At 41.5% G+C, this 21378-nt stretch overlaps 1 protein-coding gene across 2 annotated transcripts in view; it reads right to left on the bottom strand.

The window, feature by feature from the left end:
* Nucleotides 1-21378, bottom strand: part of LOC147679712 (reticulon-4 receptor-like) — a 783809-nt gene that overhangs the window by 498711 nt on the left and 263720 nt on the right. For both annotated transcript variants that reach the window (XM_086943282.1, XM_086943283.1), the window contains one exon: nt 2106-2167. In XM_086943282.1, coding sequence (XP_086799408.1) covers nt 2106-2167 — 62 coding nt within the window. The remainder of the gene's footprint in view (nt 1-2105; nt 2168-21378) is intronic.

Below are 21378 nucleotides of genomic sequence, written 5' to 3'. Positions count from 1 at the left end.
GGATATGACCTCTTGCAATGGTCAAATAAAGGAATACTGAATTTTGTGAGAATTGCCTGGCTCAACAGTTATATCATTGCGAAATCAGAAAGACCTTCCTCAAAGAAACGGCAGAGAAAATGTATTAGGTACATGGTCCCAATAGCTAGACAAGCAAAAATAAAGTTAAGAAATAAGGAACGTAAATGAGCTACAGTACATTAGCGCAAAAGACAGAAAATCATCATTTTCATTTTTAAAGAAAAAAATTTGATACACAGATCAAACAGCATGAAGAAAAAGCATTCCTCATTTGTAAGCACTGGGAAAAGCCATTCAGGGTTATTGTGTACAACATGCTTAAAAATGTGAAAAAATGCTACAGCATCCTCCATACAGGCTCATTGACCATCACTGTAAACCTACAAGTGAATAATGTTAGATGGAAATTGGCAGTTTAACCTTCTAAAACCTTTTGCTGTGGGGCTTAGAAACTTTGTATGGTTATCTTCAGCAGGACAGTCCAGGAAAGTGTAGCCAGAAAGGGCTCCTCGAGGTGAGACACAGAGTAAACAGTCTCAGTGCAGCCTTGACCTTCCCGACAGAGGGTAAGACTGCTATGGCTTTTTAGGGAGGCCTGCATGGTTGTCCTGGCAGGGTCCTCAGACACCAATTTACATTTCCCAGTTACAAAAGGGGGTCCTAAAGCTCTTGTGTCAAACCCACAGGAAATACCCAGTTACAACCTGTCCTCTGGAATTCTTCCAGTGTGGCAACATATTACGACTCTTCTATGCCCTCTATCGACAGTAAGAACGTTCCATACAGGAAGTCTTATTTGGCAGAAACTTCACTCCCTCATTAACCCTGTGGGTCAGAGGGAGGCTGGTGTCACAGGACCTGGAGCAAAATACTGGAATAGAAGTTCAAGACAGAGCTGGAAATAACTCTCTCCAATACCCTGCAAGACATACGGTAATAGTTCAGTTACAAAGGCAGGGACATCTCTCCTTTTAAATTTCAAGCAGAGTCTCTCTCCTTATTTTTAAGCTTGAAGAAGTCATTTATGGATGATCAGATCCAGCAAACCCACAAATAATAACCAGGCTTCCAACGCCTCCTTTTTCAGAGAGGTAATAAACGTTATTTCCTGGGACAAAAAAAACTATCCTTGCACCTAAAATAAAAAATGGTAACTCCTTGTCTCAGCTCGGTTTATCTGTTTGCTGCTTCACAATACCACTACTGGCCAGCCCTGCTCATACCACTGCACTTCAAAATAAATAGCATTCCTTGAGCCATCACTTGGCCCCACTCAGCTTTGTAGCGTGGTACCACTGGCTCTGTTGGCCCCCTTTCTAAACGAAAACATTACTAAAGAAGGTTGTTAAAAAACCGATGCCTTTCTTGAAATTCTCAAATGGCTTCATCCCTCAATTGCTGGGAAATTTGTAGCCACTCCTTTGAAGTAGGCAGCTAGGGTGTGAGTGGGTGACATCACACAAAGACATGAATTTTTCTTTTGGAATGAACTTGAACTGAGCCAAGGCAGAATATATGTCTTATTACAGAATAGCTACAACATGAATAGTCAAAAGGAATTCAGCCTTTGTCTTTTCAGCCCAGGTTACCGCCAACCTACAAGTGTAGTCTTGAAACTACGTTCCTTTAAATGTTTAAAGGTTTTATTGTATTTTTATAAAACAGAAGTATGTCTTGCATCAGGTGCTGTAGGAAAATATTTATTATTGCATCACATTCTGTGTTGCAGAGGTGCGTGGTACAAATATTAACTTTTTCTCCGTCTTTATATCTGTAATTATTTGAATATTACAGAGTAACAATGATGACAATTTGGAAAGAAATTAAAACACGTTTGCTTTTAAACAGAGCCCAAAACTAATGTAGCAGGTTTGGAGAGTACACTATGGTGATGTTAGGGCAAAAACAATGGTAGATGTTCAATTACCTTGTGGTCAAGTGGAAAATCTGAAACCAAACATGAGGTATCTAAACTCCAGTGTGAGCATAATAACATAGACACTAGGTCACACAGCTGTATTATACAATAATCCTGCCCCTCTTTTCTGAATAGGGTTTTTTAGGGGATATTTTGCGTTGAGTACCTGTACTCCACATGCTTTGAAGCTTCTGTTGTCCAACTTCTGGCTTCTAGTCTTCTGGCATTCTAGAAAGAAAGTAAGATGAGCCAAGTTTCATTTGCATACACTGTACAGATGTATGAACAAGCAAGCATCTTTAAACCTGCACAGAAAATGTTTTTCTGATACTGTGCTCTTTCTTTTAGTAGATGGGGTTTGTTTATGTGTGCACATAACAGGAGCACAGCTAATGAGGCAAGGATAGGTGAATGTGATCTGGCAGGAAATTTGATTTCTAGGTACCCGTTTAGTCAATTTTTTCTAACAAGCATGTTTGTATGTTTTTTTTTTAACATTCATCATATTGACAAATTCACCGAGAGGAATACCTTTTTCATGCACAAAAAAGTGTATCTGTTGGAAAGTGGGTTATTGGTAGGGGTACAAATGCACCTACCACTAGTAATAAGGCCATCAATACGGTATATGGGCCAGTAAAGGTCTCAGTAAATTAGCCCCTTGCTCAACCCTTGGTAGCTGACAATGAGCAGTCTGGCCTAACTTAGGAGACAGGAGTGTAAAACATGGAAAAACACCATTTATAAAATAAGTAAGGCAAAACACAAAACAAACATCTCAGACCAATTTATAAAAATAGGAAATATTTTTATGAACACAGACACCAAAACAACAAAAAATCCAATGTAGGTACTGGAGATGAGACTTTTTAAAGATTAATCACTTAATAGTGCTTACAATCATATAGTGTCACTCTGGGACATCTGGTTATGCTTGACTTTGATAAAGTCAAAGTTTGAGTACAACCCCGATGGAGCCCTGGTTGGATACACTAAGTGGGAGGCCCCAGTCAAAATTTCACCTTCACATTTAGAAACTTTTCTGGAGCTTTTTCTTCTGACAATGCTCGACCTTCCACAGCAGGCCGGATTCAGAGAGGGTTCAACGACTTGACTTTCATGGAAGTCTGGAGCTTCCTGGTTCCTGGAAGTCTGGAGCTTTCAGTGAGGTGAACCTGAAATCCTGGTCAGGTCGCACTTTAAAGAAAACGGTTTGACTATCGACGTCGGGTCGGTCACCTTATAAAGATTTTTCACAACAGTTCTTCAAACTTCAGGAGATGCCTCCTTAAGGTGTCCTTGTAGATTCAACGTGTCATAATCACCAATCCAAAGGGCTCGAATCTCCAAGATGGTCTCTCGGATTTCTGGACTATAATTCCCACAATGCACCTGGCCAAATCCTTAAAAGTCCATTGGAGGCACCTTAGTCCTTCTTGAAGCAAGGCAGAGTCCCAAGGGCTGTATTACTAGATTGTGCAGAAGGTACAGTCTTTCAGAGGGAAGGCCCTTGGGTGTAAATCCAGGTTCCAGCAGGGTAATCCTTTTCTTTTTAGTTTCAGGCAGCAGATCTGAGAGACTATGCAGATCTTACACATTTATTCACTGTTCAGGGGCAACAAGAAGTAGGCACCTCTATCTAATGAGATGCTGGGTGTCACCCAAAGGCATGACAACTTCCTTCAATGTCTGGCATCTTCTAGTCCCACAAAGCAATGCACTTCCAAAACCCAACATGGATGATTTGTCTCCTAATGTTTTTGCCGAATGGTTGGTGTTTTTAGTTTTATGAAAATCATGAGATTTTAGACCGTATTTGATCAATGTGGTAGTTCACTGAGTTGAATGAAGCTTGTGCAATCTGTTTTGGTCGGATGATGCTTCGTCAACTTTTTTTTTTTTTTAAATAAGGCAATGACATGGGGATGCACCTCATGTGAAAATCTACCATACTGCAGCTCATGTGCTGAACAGCGTGGCTTTGCTAAGTGCACTGCTTTACTTCATATTCAGTGTCAAAAATATGCCTTAATGGTCCAGGTAGTATGATAGTTATGTTATCAGATTCACATTAATTATTGACAACTTGCCTTTTAAGACCCTGGCCAGTGGATTTATGGTATAAACCATAAACAAACGATTTGATCACAATCGATTGCAACAACAGGAAATTGAAGAAGCGTGTCTAGTCTTCGCTTCCTATTTCAGAATGTTTTACAGCTTTATCATATGTCTTTTTTACCTCGGCCACTGTACATCTCCCTCATTAAAATAGCTAGGATTGGGTGCAGACATGTAGAGGCATTATATGCAAAGATGTAAAAATCAATAATGGGATTCAACAGGTGCGGACCTGATGGTATTAAAGTTCTGAAATCAAATTATTTTACTGCGGTTTGAGAACTTTAGTGCATGCCAAGAACAAAGTATTACGCACTAGCAGCATGTGTTCTAATAATGTCCTGAAAACTAAAATAAATCCCAACGAAATCCTAGAAACTATATTTTGCAATATTACACATGTATATATTGTTTATTTATCTATTGCTGGAACAAAAACAGTTTGAACAGAAATAATATACATGGCAACGGTAACTCCTAAGCAGCTATCATCTAGGATAACCCTATACAGAGAAGTTCATGCAATTTATCATCCACCATCTAATATTGAATGGTAAACATAAACATAATGGTATCATAAATTACTTTTACCACCCAGTGTCTAAAATTGTTCATCTAGTAATATGAATAGGTCAAGTAAGGGTATCGTTATGCGTGATATCCTGCCCAGAACTGATGTCATCTCTTTTGCAATTAATTGTGTTTATAATGAATGAATCATTTAATGGAGGAATTTCTAAAGAGCATGGCTACTCAGAGGAGTGACCCGCAGCTGCAAAGAAATAGGAGTCACAACAGTTAGGAAAGAACTTATTAGCGAGTGAAAATCCAAGTTTTGAGTTGCTTTCTAAACAATTGTTTATTGTTTACTTGGCAGAGTCCCACAGGCCATTTGTTCCAACTTTGAGGTTCCAGGAGGGAAAAGGCTCTGCCTTCGGATCTAGCTCGTTTTACCCTAGGAACTTTGACCAGATGGCCATGAAAAGAGCGCAGGGATCTAGAGGGAGAGTAGAATTAGATTCTAGAGCACAGATAATCTGGGCCAGAATGGTGCAGCCCCTATGCATAATGGTCAAGTTCTTAAACGAGATCCTATTTCTCCCAGGAAGCCAATGCAAGGTGAGAAGTGATAGATGCTCGCTTGAGAAGATGTAAGGCCAGGCGACCAGCAGCGTTCTGAACAATTTGTAGTTTCTAAAGTAGATATTGTGGGAGTCCTCCATAAAGGGCATTAGCATAATCCAGTTGAGACATCACCACAGCCCGAAGAACCATGATCCTAAGAGACAAGAGGATTCACAGACATTTTTTGGCCGTGCCCAAAAGACCAAAGCCTGCACTAACATGATAAGGCTTATACACATTTATAACACAGACTTGATTATGAGTAAGGAAGAGCCAAGTTTCATGTGTTCATTTCACTCCGTTTGAATACAAATCATTCTGCATACAGATAAATTGCATGCAGAAAAACAGATCAGTAAAATTGCAAGAGTCCTCTTGCAGAACAAATTAGGTTTAAAATAACTTCCAAAATATGCACCTGCAGAAATACAACCACAATTACTGAGAGGTAAAATCAAATGCAGAAAATAGAAAACAGCCATCATGAGGTGAGTGGTAATCATTTCCATGTAAGGAATTAGCACACAAGTACTCCTCATTTCCTGATCAGGTGCAAATCATGTGCAAAAAGTAAAAAGACAATTGACACGCACCATGCCTGTGGAAGACGATGATGCAGATGAACACCCAGAAATGATCATGAACATACCGAGTCACATGTATGAGAATAGCAAACAGCAGCATGATGCCAATGCCAATGAATCAAAGGTTGCTCATTCACATTTCTGGACCACTAGTACACTTGCTTAACGTTTCATAAAATAGCAACTTCACACAATGCCAATGAACAGTGAGTTTTATTGCAGTACATGTGTACCACCCACAAAATACCTTTCCACAACAAACCTATCCTAATATACCTTACTAATATCCATAGTCCAGCTTGCCTCCCAACAAGCACCCAAGTTATGCCCTATAACTATGACCACTACTCACCCCACTACCCACCGCCCACATAATTCCCTCAAATATCTACTCCCTGGCAGCTACATAGCACCCTCTAGCCTAATCAACTAAACCACTATTCCACACGTACTATCCATCTGCTGAATTGCAAACTGTCATTTGAACAATGTTTATGAATTTTCTCATAGTGTAGTCTTTTTGATTGTACATTGGTTAGGAGTGTTTGGCAGTACGAGCAGACCTTCTTGAGGTCTGATGGAGTGACATTTTAAGATGTGGAAAGTTGAGGAAATGGCTTCTGGAACTGTTGTCGGGAGCATGTGTCCATATGTTGGGCAACTGCTGGAACGGCATCCGTTATAAGCATGAATACTTGCCTACAGTGACAAAATGCTCTCCTGCAACCATGCATTTACATTCATGCACAGCATGTGTCATACAGCAACTGGCCCATCTGCTTGCCCTGTTCTCTGCAAGGTCACCCACACGTTGCCTTTGGACACACCTCATGTTCATAAATTGAACCTGATGGCATGTGGCAGATCTGTGCTCCTGTAGCTGCACCCTCACTCCTGACCGATAATGTCACACAGACAGCAGACGATTACTCTCCATCACAATAGCTTCTGTGGAGTAAAATGAGTTTGCTTGCAGTGTAACTTGACCTGTCTCTGTGGCAGCAATCCTTCAGGACATTTGATCCAATATCTGGGCAACAGAGGTGGGGGGTACAGGGGGACATATTTCAGCTGTCACTGGCTCCCCACTGCCTATTTAAGCTGCATCCAGTCTGTGTTTGCTCCTTGATCTGATAGTAGCACATCCCCTTCTTTCTCCTCCTCCTCTCCACGTCATGCCTAGTCATATCTCTGCCACTTTGTGGAAATGATGCTGCCACGATGGGTGTAATAATGATGGTGGCACCATCTATGCCCTGGTCAGAGCTCGAGTAGTGGTGACAAGCCTCGATGGGAGATGACTGGGTGTGAATTGGGTAGTTGGTGTTGAAATGGCAGATTTAGTGCTGCTTGCTGGAGATCTGGAGATGAAAGTGGCAGTACTACCAGTTGAGTGCTCATTGCCACTGTCTGTACTGTGGATCCATAAGTGGCACTGGTTTGGTTGGAAGACATGCCTATGATTGTGGTGGTGCATTGCTTGTAGAGTGCCCTCCTGTGCCAGGCAACCTAAAACACATTGGTGCTGGATTGTTTAATGACCTGACAATCCCACTTCAGGACAAGCAGCAACACTGCCATAATGTCATGTGACATGCCTACCCTTTTAGCTCTATGTGAGCAATGTATGATCTAGCGATTACAATCTTGCTGTCATTTGCTCATGATTTGTCCTGTACTGTCACCCATAAGCATGCACTGTCTTCTCTAATTGCTATGGATGATGTCTTGTCAGATATTACTTTGTAATAATCACTATCATGCATATGTCACATTACATATACTCATCAGCATGTTTAGAGAGTGGTATCTTATACATAACTCCTCTCACTTCGCCCTCTTCTTCTATTCCTTCAATGCTACTTAAGCTGATAATGCTCCAGACCAGCTTCCTAGTCACAAGGAATATCTGCTATAAGATGAACCAGACACAACAAATCATAAAAGAGAAGTTAATAGCAGTTTAGATACTGCTGGCCTGATCTTAGACTCCCGTGGAGGAAAACGGAGTCATTCTGAGGTTGTCAGAGGTCTCTTCCATGCGTCAAAGATGATTAAAATTCTACATGGTGCCCTTAGATCCAGCCTAAGAGACCAAAAACTTGTAAAGGCCCTGCGTAAGGAATGCAGGAAGGCATGGATAGCAAGGATTAGGGGCCTGCGGGAGGAAGCTTGGGAGAATTTGTCACTTGCAGCGGACACAAAAAACACAAGGTATTTCCGGTGAGGGATAAATGCACCATTTTCTAAAGAGGACTCTGATCCCACCTTAGATACTCAAGTGGGGGAGGGTGGATGAGCAGCTCATTTTTAGCACTTTTTTTTGGAGCTGCCTATGTGCTCTTAGAATCTTTTTATAACTTTCCACAGGCACCTATTAAGGAGACCTTGGTATTCAATATTGCAGAGATGAGATTGGGCTTGGCTCAATGTACCCCCTTAAAGGCACCAAGCCCGGACAGGGTCCCAATAGATTGTTTGTAGCTCGTCAAGAGATCTTGATTCCATGTTTAACAAATATTTTTAATAGTATAGGTAAAGTGGGCTCACCAGTCTTATGGAGCACAACGATAATTATTCCTAGATTTAAAAAGGGGGATTTGTATAACCCAGAAAAACTATAGACCTATCTAACTTCTAGATAGTACAGCAAAACTGACGGGTTGACTCTTGCTAAATAGATTAGAGGATTGGGCCACAGAGATCAATATTTTAATAGCAGTGCAGTATGGTTTCTAAAAAGGAAAGGGACCAATAGACCAATCTCTTAATTTAAGTTTAACCATAGCAAAATATACATCATCAAAATCTGAAAAAATGTATATGGCCTTAATGGACCTGTCTCCACTTTTTATTTTGTTTCTAACCCCAAATTATGGGCCATTTGGGAATAGATTGGCATTGATGCACCAATAGTTCGTTTTAGCTATCAGATGCATGCTCAAGCCACCACTTGGGTTTCTAATAGCAGGGATGGAGAATGCACAAGGCCTTTAAAAATAAAATAGGGTGTAAGATAGGGTTGTGTCATTGCCCCCTTTTTATTTTCATTATACACTAATGGGGTGAAGGCAGCTGTGATTTAACGCAGTACTCCTCCCAATACTGCTTTATGCAGAGGACGCTGTGTTAATTGCAAGAACTGGGTTGGGGCAACAGAAACCTTTGGAGGCTTATTCCAAATTCATGACCAGTCTGGAGCTTTGTGTCAATGAAGCCAAATCCTTTGTGTTAGTATTAGGCACACATCCCAAAAAACAACCTCTGTTTCACATAGGAGTTCATAGATTGGCAGTGGTGGATACTTTTACTTACCTAGGGGTTAGGTTTGACCGAAAATATACTTGGTCAAACTGGCCATGGAGAAAAGTGTCTGGTCTATCTTCAGCTTCATTAAGAAGGTGGGTTCCAAGACTCCCAAGGTAATCGAAAAAGATGTATGGTGCAAAATCTGTCACTGTAAGGGGTGGGGGTCTGAGGGATGGTGGCAATTGATCAGTTACAAATAATAGAGGATTGCTTTTACAAAAGATCACTAGCATTCCCAAGTAATTGTGCAAATGTTAGTTGTCACGCTGAGCTAGAGGCCCCATACATTTCAGACATAGTGAGCCTTGCTCTGATTAGGTTATGGCACTCGATATGGAAGAGAGACCCAATTAGTGTGATCCAAAATATCATCATGGACTGCATGGCCCTGGACGTGGCTGCAATACGTGAAAACAACACTGGAAAGTCTGAGTTTGGGGGTCTATTTGTTAAACCTTCTAGTTGTTGATTTATGTCCATAAAAAAGAACTAAACAAATATTCCTAGAAAAGTCTGCAAGCAACCGAGCAGATGCAAGTCGCACCAAAACCTCAGTACTTCATATGCCCCCTTGCTTACTCAGGTGGGTGAACCATATTTGATATTTGTGTCAAATCCTCAACATCGTTTCATCCTAGTTAGATTTTGTCTTAACTATATATCGTTAATGATGAGCTTTCCCAAGAATAGCTATTCGCGAAACAATCTGTCAGTATGTCCTGATTAAAGGTCCGTCCAGTCCGACCTTCATATATTATTTTTTTGTCATTTTTTAACTCACACAGGATCAGGTACATTCTCCCACGCCTGCAAAAATACCATTTTAAACAATGCCGTCCCGCACTTCATTTTAAAAAACAATTGTCTAATCTTTGGTTGTTCTATTATGGCAATGTTTTTAGGTCTCCTGGATTACTAGAAAGAGCTTTGTCTGAATGGGATAGTGAAGTATAAAAGAGAGATGGCTAAGATTAAGATCGAAGTCACAACACATTGTATAGCTTTGCGTGGATTGCAATTTTAATCATTGGATTTTATATATGAATTTGAAACGTTTTACGAGGCATGTAATATGATATACACAAACATTTATGCATTATACCTGATTATTAGAAAGGCCTGACAGATTGGGTTAGTGAAAAGGCACAATGCAGTTTATACTTTTGTGGTGATTGTTTTTTAACCAGCAGATTTTATAGATTAATTTTTAATTCTGTTTTGTGAGGAATTTTATATATTATGTAAACATATTTGTATCAGGGATGCCTTTATTTTCTTTAGTGTACGTTATGTGCACTGGAAACAATGGAAAGTAAAGATCTATGATGATGATTTAGATTCATCTGAAAAAAAATCATACCACAGAGGAGGCATGTCATCCTAGGAATGTCAGGCGTGGTAGCTGACAGGCGTGAAGAACATGAAGTCCCTGCCTAGGGAAGAAAAGTGACAGTGTAAGAGTCAATATGGACACTCAGTGTCAGATAGTGACCTCCGCGCAGTGAAATGATGTCAAGCATCTTCTAGACTTGATAGGGAGAAGGTCAACAAAGAGCTGTTCCCAAGAGCGATGGATCAAGTACTTATAGTTCAGGCATGTCAGTAGTGGGACCTTGGAGAGCATTTTTTTTTTAAATATTGAACAATGAAAGAAAAATACGAGCATATCCGCTTACAAGACAGAGGTAACTGTAACTTCCTGCTCACTGTGGTTACCAGGACACATGTCAAACTAATTGATTAGATGTGCATGTATGGTACTGACCACCTTTTTTAGTTGTCTATCAAGAGCTCATGTTGTCACACACAACATAACATCCACACAGAGTGTGGGTTTGGACAGCCCCTTCAAAACAGGCTGGTGTACATTGGCTGGTTTTAGGCATTGGCATAGGGAATGTCATCACCATTTGTATCAACCATGGCACTTTGTGGATCTAATTAAAAGTAGCTCACATGCACAATACCTTTAAAGACTTTTAATTTTTTCCAAGTAATATTTGCAGAAAATGCACCATTTAGGTGAGCCATTTTATACTTCTGATCTTCCTGCTGCCACCAGACATCACAATTTGGAGGCTTTGGAGTGTCAGTACAAAGAGAGACACTCTTCCATTCACACACCGCACAGTCATCCCAATAATACAAACACAGCCTTGGTGGCCAATCCAAGTTGTTTGCCAGGCATATATTCTAATTCACCTTCATTAGAGCTCCCGTGGACTTTATTGACTTCAAGCCATCCAACATGGGTGAGGAGGAATTAAAACCCCTCCTTGCTGCAGCTTCTAGGCTTGTGATTATTGAGCCATTCCCTGAGGATCATGGCTATGGCTAGCATCATAAGCATCCTGACATACAGAGCCACTCTGTACATTACACTGTCTACAGTTTGTCAGTCTTAGCTCAGGTAGACACACGCTGCAGCTAAGCTTAGGTGTGCTCACGGTAGAGTTGCTGAGTTGAGCCTTCATGCTTGAAAACATTCTGTGCTGTGCTGTCATGCCGGGTTCCATTTCTTGCAAGGCCAGGTGACAGGTACTTCCTGTCAGCTAGCCATATTGGGTGAGGACCTTTTAATGTATGGGTAAATGCTGTGTCTGGAACACGGGGTGCTCCTTGGCGACTGTGACAAGGAAGACGGACGAGGATGGTAATGTGAGGTTCTTACCTTGCATCAATAGTGTTCTTGCATTGTCACATATACCTGGTCCATGCCATACTACCAGGATTTCAATTTAGATTAATTTCTTGCAAATCTATCCCATGTGGGTGTCTTACAATCTCTCAGGCTCTTTTCCTCATGCATCAGTGGTGGACACCCCTGCCTTGCACATCGGCTTGTGATATGCCCCCTATTTAAAATATAATTTGAAACTAATTGAAGATGTTTTTGTGGTTTGGTCGACATAGTAGGATGAGATCTCACTCCTACTCCCTCTGCAGTTGTGTCCTTCAGTGTATCAGCCACGGACTCTGTATGTAATAAGCAGCCCGTATCCCCCGTTTGGAGAATATATTTTGAACTTGGTATGAACCACGACCAAAAGGGATAACATTTATCCTAGAGGTGTGAGCAGGGTGCCTGTGGTTGTGTCTGCAAAGGACTGTGCATGTTTTAACAGAAGAGCTGTAGTCCAAGAAATGCAAATGAGTTTGATTACAAGGGGGTTTCTACAGTTCATTGTTGCCTAACGATTTAACACTCCATGTGTATGACAAACTTTAGAGGTGATTTCTTTTAATAACTTGTAAGCAGACCTCTAGAGGCTAGTACTGGTGATCAGTGCTTTCTCGAGATAGCTACCACTGTTACGTCTTTTTTTAATCATAATAGCGGTGACTTGACGAGCATTAGTCATTTTGTTTTTGCTTTTTAGAGGACTCACCTATCCTTTAGATTGTTAACAATCTGCTTAACTCGAATGGTGATACCCCACCCGTACATTCACTAGTAAATATGGTGTATCGAATCCAGTTTAAGGTTGATTAATACAGATTGTCTTCACTGGTGCAGGTTCTGTAAAAGTCTTCTGCCATTTTGGAAGATATGAAGAATGCAGTGCAGTGCGGGTGAAAACTTCAAAGGGATGTGAGTGCTCGCATGGAAATATTAAAGCTGCAATATCTTTGGAGAACGCCAATCAAAAATATCTGCTGAAGTTGCCTTAAAAAGCCCATTATTGAGAGACGTTGCTCTGTGTACCTGAGCTTGCTCTTTGGTTAGCAGTGCAGCAACGCTTACATGACATTTCACTTAGGCTGAGATTTGTCAGGCCTGCCTTGTCAAATATATCTTTTTCATTGCAAGAAGAAACTGCCATGTCTCAGTGAAGGCAGCTTCCTGCCCCCCCCAGGAGGAGCGAAACACGATATTAATGTCTTATTTTAACCGAAGGACGTACACCGAAGACCCCATCCTGATGAGAGATGACAATCATAGGATTTCAGCTCTCTACGGAGGAAGGAGGCGCCTTCTGCATTATCTATCTTCAATCATGGCCTGCCAAGTGATTCTGAAAGCACAAATTACATCCCTTCTTATTCATGCCGCACCCTCCCTTCCCACTCTTCCTTCTCACGCATCAATCCTTGTTTCTCCCCCTCTGGACTTCTAAACCTTCCCTCAACTGCTTTATTCCACCCTTCATACCTTGACTTAATTGTTTATTTCTAGATAGCTACTTTGGTAAGGACAAGTGGTGCTACAAAGATAATGCTCCTGGGCTGTCGTGGCACTGCTGGTGAGTGTAAAGTTCCTCGAAGGAACTCATTGCACCAATTCTGTTTGTAAGCAGAAATGTATTTACCTAGATCCTACACAACCTGGTGGGTGGAGATCCAACTGGCAACTGCCACTCTCAAATCTCTGGACAGCACATAGGTTTGGCATTGTTTTCCCCAACATGCCAATACCAAAACCCAACAGAGAGGTTCTGTAGCGCTAAGAGGTAGCCCAGGGGCCAGAATCAAGAGCATCCTGGTGAATTCAGTTCTCTCCTGTAGTGCCATAGCAACAGGGGAGACAGACACTTCAGCAGCGCACAAAGCCAAATGCTTGATAAAGAAGGACTAGCATGTGGAACGCTCCAGTACTTCCTGTATTAGGTCCTGGGCCAGTTGCCATTGCTAGACGAGGAAACGATAATTTGCAAAAAGACCATAGTCGATCCGCTATTGCAGTGAAGTATGTTTCGCCATCACTGCACAGAAAGGGAAGCACTACTTTGGCAGAGATCCAGTTATTTCGGAGGATGCATTCGGTTACCTGAAACGCTAATAATGTTCCCTGTGTAATGAGCTTCACTTAGACACACAGAACAGCTGCATCATTGGTAGCAGTAGTGCAAGTTTCCCTTATGAACCAAAATGGTCATGATAGCGCCAGCATGGCAAGCTTTCATCACACTCAGAGTACATATACAGCATGTTTATCATTTTCAGCTGGGCAACACATGATCAAAAGCAGAAATAATATCATATTACACAAAAACACCATTCATTCCACCTTAAGTAACAAGCATTTACAATGCAATAGGTCTCGCAACTGCAAGTTTGGGAGCTATTGGCATTGTAATGGCAATGCTTTTTATAAAAAATTAAAAGGCATTGTCATTTACAACACCAAAAGCAACATCTATTGCATTGCAGAGTGCGGTGTCAATGAAGCGGGCACAGCACTCATTGAGGTAATAAAAAAAAAAGAGCGCATTGACCCTCGAGCCGGGGCTGAGCTTATGACTAAAGTTCATTTAAAATATTTTTTATCCCGAGCGCGGTGTCCCTGAAGCAGTCGCCACATTTGGTATTACATTTTAAAAAATAATAAAATAGACCGAGTGCAGTGTCCCTGAAGTGGGCACCGCTCTTGGTATTCAATTTTAAACAATAATAAAATAAACCGAGCTCGGTGTCCCTGAAGCGGGCACCGCGCTCCTTATTGAAGTTTGAAATAAAACAAAAAAAATAAAATGAAGTGCAAATTACATTAGGAAGCGTCCACCATTACCGAAGCTGGCACTTGTGCGTGCGGTGTCTCTTTAAGTAAATAGTTCTTGGAACTGGCAATGAAAGCTCCTGAGTTAGGACACAGTAAAAGATCGAGTCCTCATGGGAGGTAACAAATGGAGACAAGGCTGTAACAAGGAGGGACTAACAAGCTTCATAATGAATCGGAAGCGAGCATTTACCAAGGACAATGAAACCAGCCAATGAAAAGTATGGGCAGATAGTGGGCGAGGCTTACACAGCATACTCTACTACTGCATGCCTTGTAGAGCAAGCAGCGCATGTGCGCGGCCGCTTGGCTCGACCTAAAATAGCAGTCACTCTGCTGCCAGATGAGACTTGCAGTAATGACTGATGGAAATCCATTCCACAACTAAGGCCCTGATGACAAGTCAGGCAGAGTGGAATTCCTGTATGGAATGCTGCTACACCTGATCCTGACAGGACCAGTTTTCTAAGGTGCAGGAACATGGCGCCTTTTTTTACCGACCAGTAATGCTTCTGTCGCTGTTCCATATAACCCTGATGCTGCCACATGCTCTCTCCTGTACCTCATCGTATCTCTAAATGTTGGTTCATCACCTGCCTAAGGTCTCCAATAGTAGATTTCCAGTATTTTCAGTCTGACATCATTTTAATGGTAATGCTTCGGGACCTCTCTCTGGCTGGTTGAAGTGGTATTTCAGCCCTCCTAACATGCAAAACGCCTTGTCTCTCTCTCGTATATCACACCTGCTTCTCTGGTTACATTACTAGCCATTCCTTAGATAACAATATATCTCTTAAATATATTAAACTCACCTTTCCACTCTTTCTTTCCTTGTTCTCCTCTAAACTTCTATTAGCTATATATATCACCATAACAGTAACCGGCCTAAGCCTGGGTCCAGGTCAGTACAGACGTTTGTCCTAGAGGAATACTGCATTGTCATCAACGATTTGCTACCACCTTCAATGAAATTAACCAGAAAGACATGGGCCAAACCTGATCGAAAGGTGACAAACTGGGAATACCAAGGAATTATGTTTCTCTTACTATTGAAGTGGAAGTAACCTGGGTGGACGAGTAGCTTCTTCATATGCTAAGATTCGAGGTACCTGTGAAATGTTGGAAAAAAACCTCTGAGGGTATGTTCGATGCTTATCTATGTATAGGAAATGGCACTACAGACACTCTTTACATTATAGGGTCTAACTGGCCTGGATTGCATTGTAAGCGGTAAGTAAGTAGTATGAATTTCCCTAACTTAATTAATTGTCAATTTTGGTTCTCCACATATAAATCTATCAGTACAATCACAAGTCCTGCAACCTGTCCCAACAAATACATCCTTAAATAGGACTGTGAGAGACTGGGCTACTGGTTGAGGGGGTTGAAACTGTACTCAAGCAACAACTACAATCCTTGTCAGGTCGAGGGGCAGAAGCAAACCCCAAATTAATTTGTGCTAATCCCTCTGGTAGCTTTTCACAGAGAAATCACTCCTAATTTAGAGACATGTGTAAGTAATTTGTGCAGCACTTCAAATAATAATAAAGTGAAAACAGGACACAAGTAAAAACCCATACCATTTTTGAAAAATGGAAAAATATGTAATACATAAAGACTATACAAATCCAACCAGTAGAACTGGACATATTCAATTTAAAAGAATTTAGTAAAAATAGTGTCAAAAGTGCCAAAAATCCCAAAGCACCAATCGTGCCTATCTAGTCGTGTGAGAACAGGTGAAAGTCACAAGTTGAAGCCAACTGCAATGGAGAGTGCGTTAGATAGAGGGACCAAGTTAGTTCTGCTGAAAAGTTACCTTCGCAGTCCAGTGCAAAGAGTTCAGTTCAAGGGGGAGTGGCCTCGAGGATTAGGAAAGCGTTGCATATGGTTGTCGTTGTAACACAAAAAGCAGGTCAAGGGTTGTGGACTTTACCACCTATTTTAACAGTAGGTGGCAGTGGTGCACCTTATTTTTTTAAATAGGAAAAATTAATAATCACACGTGGTAATGTCATGCAATGTGACAGATACGGTTTAATCCTGAGCTACAGTAACACATACGACAAGGGAAAATTATAGGGACAGCCAAAAGAACTTAAATTGGTTTAATCACTAAGCAGGTTGCCCAATCAGCTATTATGTTCAGCCCATGGTTTGCTCCAATGCCTAGGGAACGGAATGGACCAGGGTGGGGATGATGTCATGGCCTAGAAGGACCTAAGAAGAACAGCCAATGTATCACACATGCAAGCCACAATGGAGAATGCCTACATTGTGAGTGAGCATGCTCTGGGACAATCTCCTTGGGAAGAAATACATCATTTATAAGGAGTGTTTTTTTTTTACCTCAGCTGTCGGTCAACTGGGTATATAATGGTCTTAGGGCAAACTCTTGTACCCAGCCTTCAAGTATTTTAATTTACAGCTCGGAACATAGAAAGTGTCCCTCACATATACCCTATGTACAGCACTGCAGAGTACTAACAGTGACAGCAAAAAAATAGTCAGTTTTAGCTTTCAGTGAATATTCCAGGACATACGCTGTTGAACCCCGCTTTTTATAGAACAAAGAGCACTTTGGAGCAGAACGGACAATCAGAACAGAGAGTGCTGCAAACAGATACGTTTATATTTACATTCTATAACGCTTTCAGTACATTTACAGCAAAGAGAGGAATGGTATGTGTGGTGAAAGGGTGCTTGCTTGTTGTTTGTGTGGTAAGTGAAATTGTAATCTTAATACATGTACAGGTGTGATAATGATATGCGTGGTTAAAAATGCAACGGAAAGTCTTGCTTGGTAAAACCATGCATGCTAATTCCATACATCCCTGATCAGTTCCTGTGGGTCTGAAAAGGAGGTTAGGAGATTAGCCTTAGAGTCACTCTAGGAGTCCTGGGTTCAAGTCCAATCCCTCTGTCTCAGCCAGCAAGGCAGGAAGGCAGCAGTCCAGCAAGGGCAGTAGTCCAGCAAGGGCAGCAGTCCAGCAGAGTGGCAGTCCATTCAGCAGCACAGCAGTCCTTTTTCTTGGCAGGGTCTCGATAAAAATCTCTCCCTTACACCACAAGTCTCTAAGCTTACTGCCTCCTGTTTCTCCATTCTTAAATGGGTTAAGAAAATACTCTGGCTGGTCCCCCTAAGTTCACAGAGAACAGTGCTGCAAGCTCTGGTTACATCCAGATTGGATTATGGAAATGTTCTGTATCTGGGTGCTGACAAAGCCTTGATTTATTGCTTGCAGATCATCCAAAACGTGGCTGCTCGCCTTCTCTTTCAGCTGCCGAGATTTTCTTCCATCGCTCCCTTGATTCAGAGACTGCATTGGCTGAGGGTTGACTAACGTATTAAATTCAAGGCCTTCTGTTCTATGTTTTGTCCTAGACACAGTCTTGTTCCTTTTAATATCCAAGCCATTGTGTCTCCGTATATCCCCACCTGAGCGCTGAGATCAGCCAACCTTGCACTGTTTTCTGTGCCCAAGTTTCTCAGAGCTCGTCTTAAGGGGCGCTCCGTTTCCGTGCTGGGCCTTAAACTTTGGAACTCTCTGCCGTTTGCTCTCAGATCCTGCAACTCACTGCTTCTTTTCCGTTAGAACTTAAAAACTCTACTTTTTACCAGCCCTGATTAAACCCCGCCTTCTTAGATATTCCTCTTGCTATGCCATGCCATCTCCGCCGATAGCGCCAGGAGACCCTTTGGGGTAGCTGCGCGCTCTATAAGCTTCTTAAATATATAAATAAAAGGTCCAGAAGTGTACTGAGGAGTTACTGTCTGACGTCAATTATTTATACCAAGTGCCTCCTTTGAAGTGGCAGATGCTTCTAGAGGTTTCCCTTTAATATGTACAGGTTTCCTGCCTCCCCTGCCATGCAGGCTATCTACGGAGGGTATGCAGGCCAATTTGTGGAGGCAGGACACAGCCTATTCAAGTGTATGTAGGGCTGTGCCCAGCTGTACCCTCTCATCCTTCCAGTAATGCCCATCCAGGCACACCTAAGCTCTCTGTTGTGTGTGGCTGACTAGGAGGAATGCACAAAACCTGACTGTTAGCTACACCCAGTCATGTGACCCAGTGGCATGCTGCAGACTCTAAATGTCTAAAGTAGGAAAAGGCCAACTTTCTAAAATTGGCATTTTTAAAATTGTCATTTAAAATCTGACATTACCATAAGAGACTATTTTTAATTACAATCCCAAAGACAACAAACTTGAACTGGTTATCTGTTCCTATATGGAAGGTACAGGGTATTAAATGTAATAGATTAACTCCAATGTTATGCTATAGGATAGTTAGGCCTTGCAGTAGTGAAAAATGAATGTAACATTTTTTTACAACCAGGACATGTAAAACTTCAAAGTACATGCTGAACATTTTAAATATACTGCACCCTGCCTTCGGGGCTCTTTAGGCCTGCACTAGGGGTGATATATATGCATTAAATAAAAAAAATGCCCCCTACCCACTCCATACCCAAACCCCTCCCTTCATCCATAAACATCGCTCCCCACACCTCCCAGTCCTTTTCTCCCCCTTGCCTGGCCTAGCCTCTCTCTATTCTTCCACCTTCAACATCATTTCTTTACTATCATAAACCATACAATCAGCAGTGGTAACCTTCTTTGCATAGTCACCTTCCAGTCAGCTACTTGTAATACTCCATACACACTGCATTAAAAACCCACCATATACAGTACAAGCTGCTCCTTTCCAGAATATATTACAGTATAAACCTGAATTACCATATATGTTATCCCCACAGGAACTTGTTTTTCACTCCTCTGTATATTTTTATTGTATTAGTACTTTACTCAAAACCCCAATTAAATCTATCTTGAAATTTAAAAAAAGGAAGGTTTGGGCTTGGCAAGAGTTTTAGCTTGTTAAGTGGAAACGGTAGTTTAAAACTGCACAGATAGGCTGAAATGGAAGACCTGAGACATATTTAATGGACTACTTAAGTGGGTGGCACATCAGTGCTGCAGGCCCACTAGTAGCAGTTAATTTACAGACCCTGGGTACATGCAGTACTACTTTACTAGGGACTAAAGAGGAAAGTAAGTAGACCAATTGTGGATGAGACAATATTACTATGCTTTAAGGAGAAAGTGCAAGCACTTTAGCACTGGTTAGCAGTGGTAAAGTGCGTACAGTCCTAAAAGCCAACAAAACGGGTTCAGAAAACAGGAGGGTGAAGGCAAGAAAGTTTGGGGATGACCCTGCAGGATGGGCCAAGCCCAACACGGACCAACAAGGGTACTCGATCTAAAACATTGGCAATGCTGGTATGTCTCGCTTTACCAGACATACGCAAGTTAACAACATTTCTATAGGTCTATCTTTGAACACTAAAAATAGCATGTGTTAGCACTTAAAAACCAGTCATATTAGCTTTGACAATGCTTGTTTGCATATGAAACTAACTTTGAGAATGGTTCGCGGAGTGCAATATTCCAGCTCTGGCTGTTAGCTACAACTGCACCTTGCTAATGAGACCTTCAGGAATAAAGCACCACTCAATAACACAACTAAAAAGCACCTTCACAAGCTTCATCCAGAAGGAGGCCATGCTTGCTACCTTCTGTTTCATTGAATAACTCCCCACATCACTCTATACAAAGAACACCTCATCACAAGCAATTGAAAACCTTGCTTTCACCTCACAAGGCAACCCTGACGACAACAATGAGCGACCTACCATCAGGCTTACCAAACACAGACATAATAAACATTCCATTCCTCTGAGAGAGGAAGACCCATCTGTTCTGAGGATATTTCCAAGAGGTCTTCCAGCTCGGAAATAAACGCCTGAGCAATTATGATTCTATCTGCAGGTACCGAGCTTTGAGGGCAATGCATAAGTATGTGAATCACTGCAGAAACCTTGACATAAATATGATAAACGATTCTTCATAACACTTGGAAATTTCTGGCCACTGCTCCGGGAGCTGCTGAGGTATTTATAACCTTTAAGCTGGTATTTAATTGTACTGGCAGATACCTATCAGGAAACCGCTCAACCTTTGTGCAAGTTTCTTACAATGGCAGAATTCTAAATGTGAACTCAGGAGCAGCAGGCAGTTATCATCTTTTAGATATCTTGTAACGCATCCTTAATCTTCCCCTTGTCCAATTTAGATTCTGTTTTGGAATCTACTAAACTGCAGCTTTCCCTTTCCATTTTGTAGCTGCACAAATGTACTTCTTCTGACACCTCCTTGCGTTTCCACCTATAGTTAATTTGAGCAGGTGGTTGCAGATGGGGCACACCAGCATTTGTTTTTGGGAACTGGCACATACTTTTCCTCATCAGCCTTTGACCCAGAGTAAAATAGAGAAAAACACTAAAGGAATGAGGAGGAAGAGAAAAATAGAAAAAGTGCAACAAAGGAAGACAGCAGGGGTGAAAACCAAGCTGCAAAAGTGAAATAAAGGGACAGGGAGTGCCTGGTGGTGGAAGAAATAGGTTTGTGGAAGAATCAAGACTTCGTATTTAGAATCCCGACATTTATCAGCGCTGGTTGGGAGTTTCTGAGAAAATCTTTGGGCACTGCACTTACTATTTTACAAATTAAGCACTGGCTTCAACTGCTCCTTTTCGCAATTTCACTCATATAATGAATATGGGAATTCCACAGACATGTTCTAGTGGGAAAAATCTAATTTTATTGCAATAAACGTCATTTTTTTTATTTTCTTAGTTTGATTTTAATTTACGCCAAAGTGCACCTGAGACTTGTTCAGCTAGGGAACATGTGATTCATAGTGACAGAATATTACTGGAGGTGTCAAATAATAGCC

The sequence above is a fragment of the Lissotriton vulgaris genome, chromosome 11 (genome assembly GCF_964263255.1).
Source record: "Lissotriton vulgaris chromosome 11, aLisVul1.2, whole genome shotgun sequence".
Taxonomy (NCBI): domain Eukaryota; kingdom Metazoa; phylum Chordata; class Amphibia; order Caudata; family Salamandridae; genus Lissotriton; species Lissotriton vulgaris.
The sequence above is the reverse complement of the archived record's forward strand: the minus strand, read 5'-3'. Positions and strand labels throughout refer to the sequence as shown.